Below are 14,991 nucleotides of genomic sequence, written 5' to 3' on the forward strand. Positions count from 1 at the left end.
AAGTCTATTTTTATTTAAATTCCTTTTTTTGTTCACACCTAATTTTAATTTAGCATTTTTTTTACCTTTCACAATTATTATTATTTATTTTTGTATTTGGCGTGATTGTCATTACTTTTTTGTTGTGAAATTGTGAAAATAAAATTACATTATTTTGGCGATTTTATAATGCTACAGATAGATATAATTCCCATCATATATATCATACTTATTTGGAAATATTTTTTGGCTGGTGCAACTCGAAACTACGAAAAATACGATATATAGTCCGACTATTTACATATCGTCATGAGAACAAGACATATACATTTTTGTCAATATCGCCCAGCTTCATAACACTCCATCGAGCGATTAATCCAATAAAAGACTGAAGGACAATGCAGATCGATGACATATTCTCCATGGACTGAAGCAATAAAAGTCACATATGACACCTTCAGCTAATGCTAACTTCCGTAGATAATGAGAACATCTGACACAGACGCAATAACGAGCTGAAAAGCCATTAAAAAGCCATCGCGTTCCATTTTCGTCCGCGGCTTTTTGGACACGCCGCGATTACGCCCATTAATTCTGCTTTTGCGCCCACCATGATTGCGCGCGCCGCCGCTGTGTTTGAGCGCGCCGCGTTCCGTGCGGACGCGGCGAGGGCGGCGACGCTCTCACCTCTGGAGTTCAGACGCACTTTCCTCGCGCGTCATTGACTCTTGTCAGTGCCCGGCTCGTTGAGTAACCCACGGCGATAGTTTTCCACTTTTAATCGTCCATTTGGCCAACTCCTAAAGTTTAATTGCACATTTGAAATAATTATGTCCGGGTCGAGGGTTGTGTGGCTTCGCTGTGCGCTCCAGGCAACGCTTTTTACAGTTTTTTTTTGTTTTTTTTATCGTTTATTTGTACAGGGAAAAACCAAATGTGAGAATCTCTCATTTTCATTGTAAAAAGCAAAGAAACACATGATATCCTAATGAAATGCAAATAAAACATCCAATAAAACAATCAATAAACAACAATGAAATCAACAAATCTCTGGGATAAAACCATGTGCTTTGAATTCATTAAAATACCATTTTTGTTTTTGTTTTTTTGTTTTCTCGTTCCAAAGGGTTCAAGTCCAATTTTAAGTCTGATTTGCCGCTAGATTCCTTCTTCTTCTTCTTCTTCTTCTTCTTCTTCTTCTTCTTCTTCTTCTTCTTCTTCTTCTTCTTCTTCTTCTTCTTCTTCTTCTTCTTCTTCTTCTTCTTCTTCTTCTTCTTCTTCTTCTTCTTCTTCTTCTTCTTCTTCTTCTTCTTCTTCTTCTTCTTCTTCTTCTTCTTCCTCTTCTTCTTCTTCTTCTTCTTCTTCTTTCTTCCTTCTTCTTCTTCATCTTCTTATTTGTCTTCATCTTCTTCTTCTACGTCTTCTTCTTCTCGTTAGTGGTTGGTCGGTGAGCGATCAGCTGCACCGGCTCCGTTGCCCAATGGCTGCTTTTAAACTGCAGAAATAACGGAGGAAACCGACGAAAATAATGTGAAAAAATTAAATCGTAAACAAACAAACAAACAAACAAACAAACAAACTCATTTCCTCTTCCTGTCTCTCTTTCCGCAGCTGCGTGTCGGAGGCCCAGCTCGGCAGTTAGAGGAGAGGTCTTTGCCATGACAGCGCCCCCTCTGGTCGGCCTGGGACGCTGCAGGTGCGAGGGCGCCATGACGACGCCGCTGCCGCCTCCTCCGCCGCCGCTCCGCCTCACCCACGTCGTCCTCCTGCTCCTCCTCCTGGCGACGGGACACGCCCAGAGCGCGGAGGAAACCCACCCGGCCGGCCCGAGCCCAAGCCCCTTCGACCCGCTCAGGCACCCGGAGTGCACCAAGAAGGAGCACCCCAAAGTCTCCACACAAGGTCAGGCGGGGCTCTCGCTATGTGGCAGGTGCTTTTCGTGGTGTTAATTTCGTGACTTAATTGCGCTAAATGTCTGATTGTGGCAGTTAATAATCTCATGAGTTTGGGGTCTTTTTTTCGCCCAAACATCGCCCGACTGTAATGAGACTCTTTGTGAAGCTGCGGCGCTGTAGTTTTGGCCGGGGTGCGACTTATACTTATATTTATACTTATATACTTATACTCCAGTGCGACTTATATATGTTTTTTTCTTCTCTATTATGCATTTTTTGGCTGGTGCAACTTATACTCCAGAAAAGCTTATATTTTTGGTAATTTTAAAAGAGGAGTAAAGCTGCTGTCTGAGGGTTTGATTGGCACTAGTTTTGTGCCTTTGTTGCGTTTTGAGGATTCCTCTTCAAAAGCAGAAGCTAATTTTGCTAAAAAAGAGATTTAGCGACTGGTAATGAAGCAAATCCATAGAAAAGACCTAATTTTCTTTACGTCTAACATACCCAGCGGCGTGATACTTTCCATTTAAACCACAAATAACAGATATATTAGGTAAATAGATACATAGATAGATAGAAATAGACGTTACTAAAGCTAAAAGTGTTAAACATGAGTGAAAAACACCCGTCGGGAGCTGCTTCTTACATGGTTCTCACCCGACCACGTGAGCGATTGGACGAAACGCTGATTTTGAGGCCGCGTTGGCGATTAGGTCGTTGATCCCGTGGCTAAACGCTCGCCCCCGACATTCCGTGGGTTTTGCTTTTGGACGTTTCTTTTGACGCCGCCGTTCTGGATCTGAATCTCGCCTGAGAGAAGGACGACGGCGCGGTGTAATATTCGCTCGCAATCAGACGCCGTTTTTTATTCACGTTTTTTTTTGTCTTTTGAGTCGGGGAAAGAGGATTTCACGCTGAGTTGATTGAGTGATTCCTGATTGTTTTGTGAGCTGCTGTAAGATTTAAAAAAAAGTGCCAATCTCCACAACCAATATCGAACAATTTGGAGGAGTATTTTATATTTTTTGGCTGCTGTGTGTGAGATTGAGACTTATTTGACGTGTGATTGTGACTAAACCTGATATGGGCCTGGATGAGCTGGAATGTTATTGTCAGGGCTGTAAAAAATCCTTCTTTTGTATGTGTTTATTACTATTAACTATTACTATTTGTTTGAAAAAAAAAACAATAATATGCTTGTAAAAATGGTTTAGGGAATGTGAAAAATATTAATTGATTACTGGATTACACACATCCTCTAGTACTATACGTGACGTCCTGTGATTCATATGGAATTCAAAACGGTTTTTAAGTTTGAAAAATAACTGCTCAAATGTTATGAACTTTGGACTAAACAGGACTTAATTTTTGGACTTATTGTGCCTCAATTTTATTTGTCATTATTTATTTATTTTATTTATTTTATTTATTTTATTTATTTTATTTATTTTATTTATTTTATTTATTTTATTTATTTTATTTATTTTATTTATTTTATTTATTTATTTATTTGTATGTATGTATTTATTCTTTTTTTAATTTTTTTAAATTAAATTATTTGGTTCTGTTTCTGTGTTTTTATTGTACATAAAAAAGAAGAAAAAACATGAAATACAAATATATATATATGTATATATATATATATATATATATATATATATATCCGTGTGAGGACAAATGAAATCGGTCCTTCCTTTGTTAAAATAGTATATTTCTTTGTGATGGTCATGAGCATTAAATAAAGAATAAATAAAGGAACATTAAAAAACAACTACAGGCAAATAAATAAAATAAAGTATTGTCCGTACGTAACACACGAGACTCTTGAGTCCAGAACATGTCGGGTTTATCACCACAATAACTGCACATTATATATATATATATATATATATATATATATATGTTATGAATATATGTTATATGTTGTTTGTATGGATCCCTCCTTCTCCCCGTGGAGCAGACATTAGCAGCTCAATATCTAATCATCTAATTCCGCTCTTTGTTACAGTTATGGTCGCCATGGGGACGGGTAATTTGTGGCTTTAATACGTCTTATTCTCTGAACTAAAATGGGCCGGCGTTCGAATCAATATCACGTCGGAATCAAAAGAAACGTGGCTCTGTGGACGACCTCGAGAGACGAGGAACGTGCTGGAAATGACAAAGAAACGAGATCGTGTTGAGTTTGATATGTTCCAGTTTGATGAGATATAGAGTACGGTGGATGAGAGGGCGTGGTTAAGGGTCGAGCGGTCCTTCAGCGCCATGGCAACGACAAGACGCACTCCAAATGTGTTTAAGGTGTGCGACAGTGAAGTATGAAGTTTATGGTGATGCTTATGTACTTTGTCATATACTTTAATGATAATAATAATTCTTCTACTGTATATAATGTGAGGCGGTGATGTGAAATAATGATAATACCTTTCTTTGATTGAATAAATTGAATAACATACACACAATAACACAATAAAGTCTGCTCACTCACAAATACATACAGAATCAGAAATAAGGTTTATTTCCATGTCCGTGAACAAAAAAAGATTTAAAAAATAAAAATCAATAATAATAATAAAAAGAATGATAATAATAAAATAATGATAAAACAAATATAATTATTATTATTATTAATAATAATAATAATAATATAATTCATTTTTAATATAATCAAAAATAATTTGACTGAATACAATGGTGGGGAAAATGTTTTGCCTCATCTTAATGTCTTATTCTTTTGCCTGTTTGTCGCAGTTAAATATTTCAGATCATCAAACAAATTTAAATATGAATCAAAGACAATACGAGGAAACACAAAATGCAGTTTTTACATGAAGGTTTTTATCATAAAAAGAAAACAAAGCCAAAACCTACAATGCCCCGTGTGAAAAAGACCCTAAACCATATACACCCTTAACACCTGCAATCAAGCGTTTAACATAACTGACAATGATTTAAAAACTGCATTGTGTATTTCCTCGTGTCGTCCTCGACTAATATTTAAATGTGTTTGATTACCTGAAAAATGTAAGTGCGACAAACATGCACAAAATTAAGAAATCAGAAAGGGGCAAACACCACTGTAAATGCACAATTTAGTTTAGACCGACAAAGTGCAAAAACTCGACAAAAATGGACAACAATTACGTGACAGGTGTTAAGAAGTAATGAATAAATAATAATAAAACAAAATAATGAATAAGTAATAATAAAAAATGATAATGAATACATAATAATAAAAATAATAATGAATAAATAATAATACAAAATAATAATGAGTAAATAATAATATAAATAATAATGAATAAATAATGATAAAAAATCATAATTAATAAATCATAATAAAACATAATAATGAATACGTAATAATAAAAAATAATAATGTATACATAATAATAAAAATAATAATGAATAAGAAATAATAAAAAATAATGATGAATAAATAATAATAAAAGATAATAATGAATAAATAATAATACAAAATAATGAATATATAATACAAAATACTAAAACACATTGAAATACTAGTGTTGTTTTTGGTTTATTTTTTCAATTTTTTTTTATGTATGATGTATCAATGTTACATAATTCGTTTTTTAGTTTATTTATTTTTTGTCTTTTTTGTGTGTGAATAGTGGTGAAGGTGGAATATTTTAGTTTAGTTTTGTGACTGTATTGTTCTGTTAATTGCTGGTTCACGAGGGCTTCATGGATATTGCGTCGATATTGCACACCTGTATTGTCTGAAGTTAGAGTATTGTGATGAGAAAATGAGTAAAAGCCACACGGACACTCCACAAATCAAACTGTTTGCCCTCTAACCACCGCGCCGTCGCTCCGCCTTGTAATTTACCCGTCCAAAAAAACAAACGGAGCTGATTTTGTGCAGGTTTTCGGCAAAATTACAGCAGTTTTATGCAAATGCGGCGGAAGCGGATGAGCACTTTACACACCGATGAGTCGCAAAGTGGTTATTTTGGAACGACTTTAAAACGAGACCATCACAGATTCTGCTGCGTAATAATTAAATCGAAATGTTAATACGAAAATTATAGGCGTTCGGAAAGAAAATGTAGGCTAGTTAATGACGGCGTTTGCGCGGAATCTCACGATAAGTAACATGTTTAGAGATGATACGAGCCAATCAGAGCAGATCGTCCCTCTATTCTCACTTTTATGGCATTTTTAGCAGCGTTTTACCGTTATGGCAGTTTTTATAGACCCTTCCACGGTCGGTAAACAGAACGCTCTGAAGGCTGGTGCCCTCCCACGAGCCGGGTTCATTTTAGTGCGTAGTTAGCGTAAACATTACCACGTGTGAAGGCGTTAAGCGGCGTTCACCGATTTCATAATCCGCGCCGCCATTAAAGTTTCTTTAAATAATGATATGTTGGACAAATCGCACCCAAAAAACGCCACAAATGCTAATTAAACCGATGAAGTGTAGATATTGATTCAATACTTGTTGGTAACAGACATATAAACGGCGACCAATTATTTCTGCTGCCTGTGAATGTCAGAATGTTTTTATTTTGTTGCCGTATTAAAATGAACGGAGTGGAACATTTATATCAGTAGCAGCCGGTGAGTCACTCTTGGACGAGTCTGTTGAGCGTCTCCGTTGCGTTAATCAGTGTTTTTTTTAGTGGCTCTAGGTGTCTGAAAGAAATGTTTTATGAATAACGCTTCTTGTATCTTTAAAGGGGAAAGTATTTTTCACAAAGACAGAACTGGTTGGACAGATGCAGACTGTATACAATAAGTGCTGAGACGGGTTCACCACCTGCTCGAATTTATGGGATTAAACATATTTATCTCCATAGACCAAGTACAGGTCAGTTTTTTTTAAGTTTAAAAGTGTAATTTGTTTAAACATAAAAGGAGCACAGAAGACAGAACGGCAGAGCGTTTCACACACAGTCGTTCCATTTGGATCATGAAACGTGTCCATCTTTAAATTTAGTCCCAATGTTTTTTTCTCAATTTTTCGAACATCAATTTTAATGTTGATATAGTCCTTAATTGTTGGTTCAGTTTGTGTCCATTTTTCCAATCATCCTTTTTAATAATAATAATACTTTTATTTATTTATATTTTTATTTATATTTATTTATATTTATTTATATGTATGTATTTATATGTATTTATTTATATGTATTTACTTGTATTTATGTGTATCTATATATTTTTTTTATTTATATTTATTTATAAATATTTGTATGTATCTACATTTATTTATATTTATATATTTATTTATATGTATTTACATTTATTTATTTACATTTATTTTCATTTTATTTATATTTATTTATATTTATTTATATTTATTTATATTTATTTATATTTATTTATATTTATTTATATTTATTTATATTTATTTATATTTATTTATATTTATTTATTCATTTCCCAGCACTTGAGCAATGCAACGTGCGACAAACCAAAAACAAAACTAACAGATTCGATGACGTTGCGCGACTCCAATGTCAGAAAAAACATTGAGTTTTAATTGGACATTAAAACAAAACCCACGTGTTAATTAAGTACCGCCTTGGGACCGCCCCTCACACGCGTCGTACGCTAACAAGCTCAGCGCGGCTAACGCAGTAGCGGCGCGGTCATTAAAGCCACAGCGCTCCCTTCAGCCTTATTACTCCAGCCTCCATCGACTTTAACGAGCCCCATTAGACCGTACGCACACACACGCTCGCCCGTTATATCGCCCGCAACGCCAAACGTATTCCTCTCGGTGCGGTAAAACTCTCCACTTGACTTTGAGCGGGTCAAAAGCCCGTCTCCGTGAAGCGGGACGGGCCACGCGGGTACGAGATAAACATGACGGCGAGTCCGGCGAGGACCAACACGGCGGGAGAAGGATGAGGGCCGAGGTAGATAAAAGGAAAACACAAGCAGAAATTGCAGTGTTTGTTTGGGGCTTGTTGACGCGACGTGCTGCGATGGAAAAGAGGATTTGGAGAAAGTGCATCTGGTGTGGGTGAAATATAGATATGAACGTGACGGACGGGAGAGATATTGAGCTGTTAAACAATAGGTCTGTGTTCTGGTTTTGGAATATGAAAGGTGTGATGGTTCAGTCTTATTTTGGAATTGTTTTAGGCCAGTTTAGTTCTATTTTTTGTTCTGTTTTTGAGTAGATGTTGCTTTGGTCCATGTTTAGTCTGGGGTTTTGTCCTGATTTGCTTTCTTTGTTTAGTCTTGGTTTTGTTCGTGTTCAAGTCTGTTTTTTGTCATGTTTTTTTCTCCTGCTTTAGTCCTTTTTTGTCTTTGTTTGGTCCTGGTTTTGCTCTGGTTTTGCTCTGATAATCCTGCTTCAGTCCTTGTTAACTTCTTTTTTTTTTTTTTTGGTCCTGATAAGTCTGTTTTTATATTGGTTCAGTCCTGGTTTAATCCTGTTTTTTTTTTGTCTTGGTTTGTTCCAAATTTACAACTGCACTGATTAAATCCTGGTTTGGTCCTGTTTTATCTAAAAATAAATAAATCCTGGTTTAGTCAAGTTTGGTTCTGGTTTAAGCCTTTATTTTGTCCTGGTTTTCCCCACTTTGGTCCTGGTTTGGACCTGTTTAGGGCTATTAATTTTAGTTCTTATTTTGTTGTTCTGATTTAGGTCTATTTTTAGATCAGTTTAGTCCTGTTTTTTGTCTTGATCTTGCTTTGGTCCTGGTTTAGTCTTGTCCTACTTTAGATCTTGCTTTGAATTGTTTTAGACCTGATTTAGTTCTCATTTTTAGTTATGGTTTAGTCCTGTTTTTCCCCCTTGCTTAGTCTTGGTTTGGTCCTGGTTTAATCTGGATTAAACCGATTTTGATACTTGTTTAGTGCTGTTTTTTGCCTTGATCTTGCTTTGGTCCTGATTTAGTCTTGGTTTTTGTCCTGGTTTAGTCTTGGTTTGGTCCTGGTTTAGTCTTGTTTTTTGTCCTGGTTTGGTTCTAGTTCACACCTAGTCCTGTCCTGCTTTTGGGTGCGTTCACACAGTCATTATTCTGTCCTAAATTGAACCCATTTTTGTCCTGATTTAGACTTGTTTTTGTCCTGAATCGTGAACACACCCTTATCCCGAGATTAGCCTTGGTTTAACTCTGTTTTACGTCTGTTTTATATTCTAACCTTAAACTTTTACTCCAGTTCAATGAAGACAAAGTCAATCTGAATCTCACTCGTTCTGTTTTTCCCGCTTCAGTTACATTTTCCTCACCTTTTTTCTGACTTTTCTGCCTTTTGTCTCCTTAACTTCACCCTCCAGCTTTGCATTTGTCGCTACAGAAATCCCACATAATGTCCCCGCACACTTCGCCCGGCTCCTCGTCCTCACGGGGCCCTCGCGTCCCACAGATTAGAGCCTTTTTATCCCCCCCTTCGAGTGGCTTTTCTGGAGCGACCGTAGATTGGCTGGAGAGGTCTTTTGTGCGGAGGCAGCGGGACTGAGCGCCCGGTACAATCAAAGTGTCAGGCCCGAGCGCAGATTAGCGGCGGTGATGGATGAGCGTTTTATGGGGGCCCGGTGGAGCGCTGCCTCCTTCACCTGCGCCGGCGCTCGCTCTCCATCCCGGGATCGCGAGCTGCCGCCGACGTCAAAGATTAAGCACGGAAAAGCAGAAGATTTAAATTAAAACTGCGCCGCGTGGATTTCATTGGTATTCGTAGCGTTTAGCCGTTTACGTGCTTTTGTATGGATAGAAAACCTGCTTGAAGCGACTGCTGTGATGCGGAACGTTCGAGGTGAAAGTAAAAACATCTACCGTATTATCTGGACTATAAATCACATCTTTTTTCATGGCCGACTTATACGACTTATACTCCAGAGCGACTTATATGTGATATTATTCGTTATTTTCACACTGACATCCACAAGAGGGCGCTCTAGGCTCTCAGCGACGCAGAAGAAGAATCAGCACTTCCTCTTCCTCTGGAGTTTGTGGAGTTGTTTAGAAGTGACACAGAGGAAGAAGAATTCAGTGGATTTAGTGATTTGGGGTACCGTATTTTCCGGAGTATAAGTCGCACCAGCCAAAAAGTGCAAAATGGAAAGAAATGCGGTATGAAATGCAGTTGCAAGTGTGAAAATAACAAATAATACCACATATAAGTCGCTCCGGAGTATAAGTATATAAGTATAAATATAAGTATAAGTCGCACCCCGGCGAAAAATATGAATATGGTGCGACTTATAGTCCGGAAAATACGGTAATACTGATGCTTTGGTAAACTTGTTAGCATGTTCTTTATGCTATAGTTATCTGAATAACTGTTATGTTACGCTAACATACCAAACACTTACCACAGTTCTGTCTGTGCCTCATGTAGCTATAGATATGCGACTTATACTCCAGTGCGACTTATATATGTTTTTTTCTTCTCTATTATACTTTTTTTTTGGCTGGTGCGACTTATACTCTGGAAAATACTGTACATTTAGACTTTTCGCCAGAAAATTTACACCTAGCGCACCGTTTTAGTGCGTATGCTAGCAGTAGTAGCTCCAGGAAGTAGTGAGTAACTGTCCGGACGTAACATCTGATTTAAGTCGTTCCAGGAGAGTTCCGCTGTGTCTGAATCTCTCCCCACAATCTGAGGTTAATGTGCGTGAAAAGGCAAAACGATAAATAACGCACGAATATCTTTTTATTCAAAGGTCACATCCCAAAAATGAGAAAGAGAAAGAAAGAAAGAAAGAAAGAGCGCCGTGAGAAACGCAGATGTTTAAATCATGTTTTATCGTCAACATAAAGAGTAGTAGATGTACTCGCAGGGGGAAAAGGAAACAGAACTTTTACTCCAGTTAAAACCGCTCGGCGTGTTCGTCCGTGGATCTCGACGTCCTCCTCGATCCCTCGTCTTGGCGTCGTCCCAATCCCTCTTCAAGACAGACGCCGATGCATTGTTTTTAAGTGTTGTCGAAGGCTTTTGAAGGGTTTTAGTCCAGAAACAAGCTCAACGCAGACGTAGACAGTGAAACGAGACGGAAACGAGGCGCATTTCAAACATTGTGTGAGCAGCTCTGGCTTGATTTCAACCACCGTTTCAGAGTTCAGCGCAAAATGCTGGTGTCGGTCGGTAGTTTTAGGTCATTGGAAAGAGCGTTCCATCCACAGTCGAGACATTTGGAGAGAAACTGGACGTCCAAATGATGATTTCAACTTGAGAACTACACAATCCCCACTGATAGTCTCTGGTCTTAGGTCTTTGATGGTGTTGGACCAGAAAACTGCTGCGATTCACCATTATTTAAACGTTTAATCTACATATACCGTATTTTCCGGACTATAAGTCGCACATTTTTTCATAGTTTTGGCAGGGGTGCGACTTATATTTTTACTTATACTTGTACTCTCGAGCGACTTATATGTGATATTATTTGTTATTTTCACACTTGCAACTGCATTTCATACTCCAGTGCGACTTATATGTGTTTTTTTCTTCTCTATTATGTATTTTTTGGCTTTCTTGGCGACTTATACTCCGGAAAATACCTTTAGCTGGGTTTTTTAAGGCTAATGTCCAGGTTAGACTTCATTGTTGCCGTAGCTACACGCCTTCTCTGCGTTTAACCCATCCTTCAACACTGTAGGACCTTAGCTGGAGGCTATTGCTTGGAGTAAGCCTGGAGTGTCTGGAGGTACCGTATTTTCCGCACTATAAGGCTCACTGGATTATAATGTGCTCTGTCAATGAACGGTCTATTTTCGATCATTTTTCATACACAAGGCACATCCACAAAACCACTTCATGGGGCAAAACATGAAAAACTCCCACATGCCGCTCAGGAGTCAAACCCAGAACTTTCAGTACCGTATTTTCCGCACTATAAAGTGCACTGGATTATAAATTGCTCTGTCAATGAATGGTCTATTTTCGATCGTCGAGATCAGTGTGCATAACCACAAGTAATCCGCAATAAGGCGCAGTGGATTATAAGGCGCAATGTCGGTTTTTTTGAGAACATTAAAGGCTTTTAAGTGCGCCTTACAGTGCGGAAAATACGGTAATGTGTCTTTCCGTGTATTGAAGCTTCTGAATCTATTAACGGAGCTCATTATTCCTCGCTAATATGTATCTATAACATCAATCTCTCGGGTAAGTGTGTGAAGCTGTCGGGCTGTGTCTGCGGTTGTTAGCTTAGCCCGGATCCTGACACACAGCTGTACACACACACACACAAACGCACACACACACACACACAAACGCACACACACACACACACGAACGAACACGCACACACACACACACACGAACGAACACGCACACACACACACAAACGCACACACACACACACAAACGCACACACACACACACACACGAACGAACACGCACACACACACTCGCACACACACGGCGCCTCCATCTGGTTGATTCGGAGTCATTTTTGGGAAGACGACACAGATCTCGTTCCCAGGAAAAGGTTGAACAGAAGGTTACATACCGAGCCTCCGTCACCGCCGCAGAAGAATGCATCTCCAGCGGTGTTTTCTTCCCCGTGGCTTTTCCCACGTGCTGCGCTTCACGTGGTGGTTTCTCTGGTTTGAACTTTTGGTAATGTTTGCAAAGTGAAAATGATGAAAAACAGCTCTACAGCAAGATAATGTTCAAGCAAATGATCTCAGAAGCGAATCAGGTTTATGATTTTTGGTCAGTTTGCTCTCTCACACAGGATTTCTCTCGTACAATCTGTTCCTACATTTTAAAACGATTTGATTTAAACCAGTTGCATCCGTAGATTTCTCTGGGACAGGCTGTTTTCTTCAAATGCATTTTTCTCCCACAGACACAACAATCGGCACTTAAATTACCGTATTTAAGAAAAAAACATATAAGTTGCACTGGAGTATGAAATGCGGTTGCAAGTGTGAAAATAACAAATAATATCACATATAAGTCTCTCCAGAGTATAAGTATATAAGTAAATATAAGTAAAAGTCGCACCCCGGCCAAAACCATGAAAAAAGGTGCGACTTATAGTCCAGAAAATACGGTAGAACCGACACGCACAAAACTTAACAATATTTTGAACAATCACACTGAAGGATTTGTTCATATCTAATCCTCAGTCTGATTTATTACAGTTTTAAGTCTAAAAAATTTGGCGAAATTTAAATATTAGGCCAATTTTCTGTCAGTTCTAGTTCACTCAAAAAAATAAACAACAGATCCAAAATCCCATCTGTATTTTTATTTATTTATTGTATCTAGTATATCAAGAAAATAAATTTAAACCAGGCTCTGGCCATTTTTCAGATTCAAATGTCAAATATAGATGCTACTTTGCCATTTTTTACACATATAATGCCTTATTTCTATGTTAAAACTTGACACGATGAAAAACTTGAAATGTTCCCTTACATTTATGTGAGTAAACGACAGGAGAACAGTCAAATCGACACCTTTAAATGTAAGATATTTTGGCCCGCAGCCTTACGCTGTACAACATGTCGTCAGTTTCTTTGCGAGCGGCGTGTATCTGTTGCACTTCTCGAGTCGGTTCTCTCTTCTCCCTCGTTCTTCCCGATCATTTGCACATTATTACGTTTGTCTGGCTCGTAAATCACACATTTCTGGCAGTGGCTCGAGGAGCACCTGAAGCAGACGCCACATGAAGACGGATCGGCTCTTTCCCCCCGTAAACAAACAAAAACATATCTGCAAATCCTCGCCCGCGTACCACGGGAAACATCTACATGACACTGCAACCCACGTGTTTGTTTGTTTGTTTGTTTGTTTGTTTGTTTGTGTGTTTGTCAGTTGGACGTGATTTTGAAGCCTGTCGTTAGTCTTGTCACAATGATACACAACAAGGATCTTTCCATTGTGAGTTAAAAAAGTTTTGCTATTATTTTGCTGTACCGTGTTTTCCGGACTATAAGTGGCACCTTTTTTCATAGTTTTCGCAACTTATACTTATATTTATACTTGTATACTTATACTCCGGAGCAACTTATATGTGATATTATTTGTTATTTTCACACTTGCAACCGCATTTCATACTCTAGGGCGACTTATATATGTTTTTTTCTTCTCTATTACTGTATTTTCCACACTATAAGTTGCACCTTTTTTCATAGTTTTGACCGGGGTGCGACTTATACTTATTTTGATACTTTTATACTTATACTCCGGAACGACTTATATGTGACATTATTTCCATTTCATACTCCAGTGCAACTTGTTTTTTTTCCGGAGTATAAGTCGCACCAGCCAAAAAATGCATAATAGAGAAGAAAAAACATATATAAGTTGCACTGGAGTATGAAATGCAGTTGCAAGTGTGAAAATAACAAATAATATCACATATAAGTCGCTCCGGAGTATAATTATATAAGTATAAATATAAGTATAACTCGCACCACGGCCAAAACTATGAAAAAAGGTGCGACTTTTAGTCTGGAAAATACGGTATTTGCTTTAACATCCAGTCAAAGGGCCAGTGTTGTTCTGTTACATTTCTTATGATCTAAAGTCTTATCAGATGGTGTGTTTCCCGTGTGGTCTGTCCATGTCCCTGATGCAGATAAAAGATTGAGGAGCAGTTTGAACGCAGCAGGCACGAGGGCGGCCACCAGAACCAATCTGTGTATGGGCCGTCCCGTGTGGATTTATGGGCCGGTGCAGTATGTTTTATGACACGAGAGGTGACAACATGTGAGGAGTGGGGACGGGAACAGGGCTGAGTAACACAAGTGTCTGCATTCTCACCTATTCAATCAAAAGAGTCAGGTCTGTTTGGAGAGCCACACTGTAACGCTCTGAAGGAAACTCTCTCTTTAACCTAGTGAGCCTGGATTATATGTTTATTTCTGGGTGGAAGATTAGAATTTGTGATCAGATACACCGTGTTTAAAGTGTGAATGGCAAGTTATTGTGTTTTCTAGTTTTGGTGGGATAATACTTACTTACTTAAATACGTTTTAAATATAAATGATCATTTTACTCTAATCAAGTGGAAGTTTGTAAAGGACACTAGATTAGTCTAAACATGAATTAATTCTTGTTTAATTCCATTCTTGTCCATGTTTAATCCTGATTTTGCTCTAGTTTAGCCTTGAATTAGCTCTGGTTTGGTCCTGGTTTAGCCCTGGTTTAGTCCTGGTTTAGTCCTGGTTAGGTCCTGGTT

At 38.1% G+C, this 14,991-nt stretch overlaps 1 protein-coding gene across 3 annotated transcripts in view; it reads left to right on the forward strand.

Annotated features, from left to right (window-relative positions):
- sema5ba (sema domain, seven thrombospondin repeats (type 1 and type 1-like), transmembrane domain (TM) and short cytoplasmic domain, (semaphorin) 5Ba) overlaps window positions 1-14,991 on the forward strand; it is a 378,099-nt gene that overhangs the window by 161,386 nt on the left and 201,722 nt on the right. For all 3 annotated transcript variants that reach the window (XM_072445266.1, XM_072445269.1, XM_072445267.1), the window contains exon 3: window positions 1,591-1,881. In XM_072445266.1, coding sequence (XP_072301367.1) covers window positions 1,638-1,881 — 244 coding nt within the window. In that variant the 5' untranslated portion in view covers window positions 1,591-1,637. The remainder of the gene's footprint in view (window positions 1-1,590; window positions 1,882-14,991) is intronic.

This window comes from Eucyclogobius newberryi, unplaced genomic scaffold, assembly GCF_026437365.1.
Source record: "Eucyclogobius newberryi isolate DKJ021-1_F unplaced genomic scaffold, fEucNew1.0.hap1 SCAF_14, whole genome shotgun sequence".
NCBI lineage: Eukaryota > Metazoa > Chordata > Actinopteri > Gobiiformes > Gobiidae > Eucyclogobius > Eucyclogobius newberryi.